Source organism: Protomyctophum parallelum (assembly GCF_964188405.1).
Source record: "Protomyctophum parallelum genome assembly, chromosome: 15".
Taxonomy (NCBI): Eukaryota; Metazoa; Chordata; class Actinopteri; order Myctophiformes; family Myctophidae; genus Protomyctophum; species Protomyctophum parallelum.
This window is the reverse complement of record NC_139710.1, coordinates 1681103-1685438: the sequence shown is the minus strand read 5'-3', so window position 1 is coordinate 1685438 and position 4336 is coordinate 1681103. Positions and strand designations below refer to the sequence as shown.

At 46.4% G+C, this 4336-nt stretch overlaps 1 protein-coding gene across 1 annotated transcript; it reads right to left on the bottom strand.

Annotated features, from left to right (window-relative positions):
- Positions 1-321: 321 nt before the first annotated feature.
- On the bottom strand, positions 322-3637 carry LOC310872694 (piggyBac transposable element-derived protein 4-like; the record flags this gene model as incomplete). Its single annotated transcript, XM_083784737.1, has 3 exons — positions 322-1880; positions 2051-2143; positions 3427-3637. 3 exons carry the CDS (start codon positions 3635-3637, stop codon positions 322-324), a joined length of 1863 nt encoding a protein of 620 aa, XP_083640863.1.
- Between the last annotated feature and the right edge of the window lie 699 nt (positions 3638-4336).

The window sequence follows — 4336 nt, the reverse complement described above, 5'->3', positions numbered from 1 at the left end:
TGAAATCAAATGGACATGAAACCAAATGGACCCTTCAGTGGTACCATCAATACATCATGAAACATCAATACAACATGGAATTGTGGACTAAATCAAATCCAATGATAAATAAATGAATAAACTAAATAAATAAATAAATAAATAAATAAATAAATAAATAAATAAATAAATAAATAAATAAATAAATAAATAAATAAATAAATAAATAAATAAATACATACAATGCTGGATACAGAATTTGAAAACCACTGCATTGTGCGTGCGTGCGTGGAGAAGTTACTGAGCAGCATAGTTTACCAAACTGTGGTACCGTGTGGCACATTACCCAGGACACAAGGGCATGTTGCAACTCCTGCACTGCACCCTTGTCTCGTGGCGCACCCCCCTTCTGTGACATACCCTGCATCTTTTACTGGGGTACTTCTTTTTGGTGCTTTTGATGCGGACCAATATGTGGGCTGCAACTCTGCCATCCAGCCTGGTAGCAGGGTCGTGGAGGTACGGTGCCCTTGGTGCCGTCTCAGGTGGGTCATGGTGTTCTTCCTCTCCTGCTTCCTCTCTCGCCCTCTCTCTCAGGGGCAGGGTGGTCCAGGACTTGACTGTACTGAGGATGAAGGAGTACAGGGACTTACAGCTGCCCGCTGGGTTTTTAGCCTTGTAGATGACATAGGCATTGAACACGGCGATCTGGAATAAATACATGATGAACTTCTTGGTCCACTTGCATGTCCTCCTGGTGAAGTAGTAGTAGGACAGATTCTGATCTAATTTATCCACTCCGTTCATGTATTTATTGTAGTCCGCTATGGCCTCAGGCTTCAGCATCTGCACCGTCTCCTTCCTTCCTTTCTGCTTCTCCTGGACCCATGTCATCTCATGGTGATGGAACGTGGATACCATCCTGACAACCCTCTTGTCCAGCCACCCGACCACCATCACATTCTCGTTGTGCCGCATCACTGTAAGGCCTTTTTCTTTTTTCGACCAGACCAACGCTTTTATGGCTTCTGGTTCCCCTCGATGTTTCCTCATGGTGCCGCATGTATGGATCTGCAGACAGAGGAGAACTTGACACAGGCGCACAGAGTTATAAAAGTTATCCATAAATAAACGGAAACCAAAGCCAGCCAAGCCATCGAGCAGAAAGGTGACTATTTGTTGCAGCTTGGGCACAGTGGTCTGAGTCTCCTCTGTAGACTTTCCACTGTAAGGCTTCATGTTGACACAATATCCTGTCTCACTGTCACACAGGATGTAGGATAAAATGCCAAATTTGATTGGTTTGGCACTATTGTAGACCTTGAACGCCAATCTACCTCTCCAGAGCAACATGCCTTCATCTATGCTGATGTTCTGGCCTGGTGTGAACAGCCCTCTGAACCTGGAAAGCAGGAAATCCAAGACTGGGCGTATTTTGCACAACCTGTCATTCTTGTTCAGAGTGGTGTTGTCTGTGAAGTGCAAATTACTCCATATTATCTGGAATCTGTTTCTAGACATTATTTTGTTGAAGTAGGGCGTTGCTACTGGCTCATCTGTTGACCAGTATTGTCCCAGCTCACCCTTCTCAACCAGACCAGTGAGGAACAGCAGCCCGAAGAACCGTTTCAGTTCCATCAGTGTGACTGGCTTCCAGGAATGGGCCCTAGCATGTGGCAGGTTGCTTGGCGTTTTCTGCTGGGCATAAAGGTTGGTCTGGTCGCACACATCCTGGAGCAGGCCGTCCGTGAGAAACAGCTCCACAAAGTCAATGGCGTCGTCTGACTGGAGCTCAGCCGCAGCACCGCGAGGACCGGGAGTGGCAGTGAACGGGAACTCCTCTGGATGCCAGTCGTCCTTCCTGTCGGACCACAGAGGATCCTCCTCAGCTGCCTTGCGACCTGTAAATACAGACAAAGCATCTGTATGTGTGTATGTATGAACATGGAATGTGCTCACTTGATTGGCTGGGCATGGAATGTGATGTATGCTGATAAGAGCGCCCCTCACTTCACATGAGTGTGATTTTTTCGTGTGGTAAAAAAGTGTGATAGCAGAAAAATGTTCTTACCTTTTTTACGGCCTGCAGGTGGTGCTGGTGCTGCACCGGATGTGGAAGGATCCACAGCAGCCGACTCATCCTCATCACCAGCAGCCTCCTCATCTGACATAAAATAAATTGTTTTGTAAATATCACGTGTAGTGTTGATTTCATTGACTAAAACTAACACTAAATTATTGACAATATAGTAAATAAATAATAACTGACTAAAGGATCCAGCGCGTTGCTGTGGCGCGTTGTGAGCTTGTAGATCTGCTATTTTCAGAAAATAGCAGATTTATTTATTTTTCCCAAATGGCGTTGGTGCATGCCATGGTCGTGAGCTTGTATATCTGCTATTTGCAGTATCAACAAAGTCTCAAATAAGCCATTATAGTCTGACACTTTGATCTCTCTGCACGTATATGCAGCCAATACACAAAGACTATTGCACAGCAAAATGTAAACAGTGCTAGACCATGGCATGAAAATAGCAGATCTACAAGCTCACAACGCGCCGCAGAGAGTGTCATTGATTTCAGACCCAAATGACCGCCCTCCGGAGCGCGTGTGTGCGTGTGTGCGCGCGCGTGCGTGCGTGCGTGTGTGTGTGTGTGTGTTCGTGTGAGAGAGGGCGGGGCTGAAAGTTACTCTGGATTGGAAATCCACTAGCCCCCCCCCCCCCCACACACACACACACCATGATCGCAAAGACAGGCTAGCTAATGAGTCAATACAATAAAGAAAAAAGTTTGTTTCAACTTCTTACCCGTGGAATAGAGAGATGGACACGGCGGCCTTCCTGGACTTGGCTGGTAATTGGGATCTACAGTTCGGTCGCAATCAGAGTCAATCTCGCTTTCCGTGTCGGTGCAAGGATCTGTGTAACGGGGGGGTTCAGAAATGGATTTTCTTTTGCTTTTCCGGACATTGACGCCATCGCCAGGATCGGCTTCAGGTAGGTGACGCTCTGCCTGTCGGCTCACCAACAGGTGCTGGGAGCACAGCTTTCTTCTTGTTTTTGTTTTTTTTGTTGTCAACGGATGGATTGGGAGGGGGGTGCAGGCATTGGGAACCGTCTGATTGTGTTGGTTTCTTGACCTTTTTATTTTTAGCGGCCTGTGCTTGCTGTTGCTTTTTCTCCGTAGGCCTATTGCTGGCCGAGGCTACATTGTTACCAGACTTTTCTGGCGTCTTTTTTTTGTAATGCTGCTGCCGCAGCCCGAGGCTACATTGTCACCAGCCTTTGCTGGCTTCTTTTTTTTTTTATTGTCCACGGATAGATGGGGGGTGGGTTGCAGGGAACTGTCTGCAAACTCTGCATCTGTTGGCTCTTTTTTTAGTCTCTTTATATCGTTCAACGATGGCGAGGGGGGGGGGGGGGCTACTTCCCTGTGTTGGCTGACTTGGCTCCTTCTTCTTCCCCGCCTTAGGAAGGGGTACGGGGGGCGGGAAATTCTGGCGCTCTCCCTGCATTGGCTCTGGGTCTGGGGGTACAGGTTCCTTGCTGTCAGGTCTGTTTTCAGGTCGCATGAAGTCATAATATAGGGTTCTCTGACGAGGGTTGACTTTGATGTTCTTGCGCTTGGCATTGCATTTGCCACCGCGGCCGGCCATTTCCTAGCCTGTATATCTATACTCCTGTTGCTGTCAGCACTCTCTCTTGCTCTCCTCTGCAGTGACAGTAAATAATAATAATAATAATAACAGTAAATAATACTATACTATACTGTAATAAATAAAACTGGCACGAATAACTTTTAGATACTATACTATACTGACACTGTTCTCCAACTCACACACTCCTCTGAGTCCTCTCTCTCTGTCTCTCCCTCTCTCTCCCGCTCTGAATCTCCCACTCTGCATCTACTCTCTATAGTTTGTTGTTGTTTGTGGCATTTAAAGCAGGTTTTTCTAGTGACTGTGCAGCTGGTGTGATGTGATCACGTGTTGTGGGCGTTTGCTTTGATGTACGGCTCTGATATTTACAGAGCAGTTGCGTGAGACTGCACTTGACAGTTCTCCGCTGAAAAGACCCTTTGCCGAAGATCTCAGGCAATGGCAGCAAGCGTTACTTTTATTAATTGACATTAATCTTCGGCAATGGCGCGGAGGGTGTTAAGGGGGACTTTGCAAATAAAACATTTGAGCACCACTAGTAGGCTACTAGTGGTGCTCAAATGTTTTGAAAGTGGACTTCCTAATGTGCCATACATAGGGCTCCATTTACGTCACCACTAAACCCCTTATCCCTAAACTTCTTTGCCTTTTTTTTTACTATTTTGAAAAACATTTTGGAATTGTTCAACTCGCCAA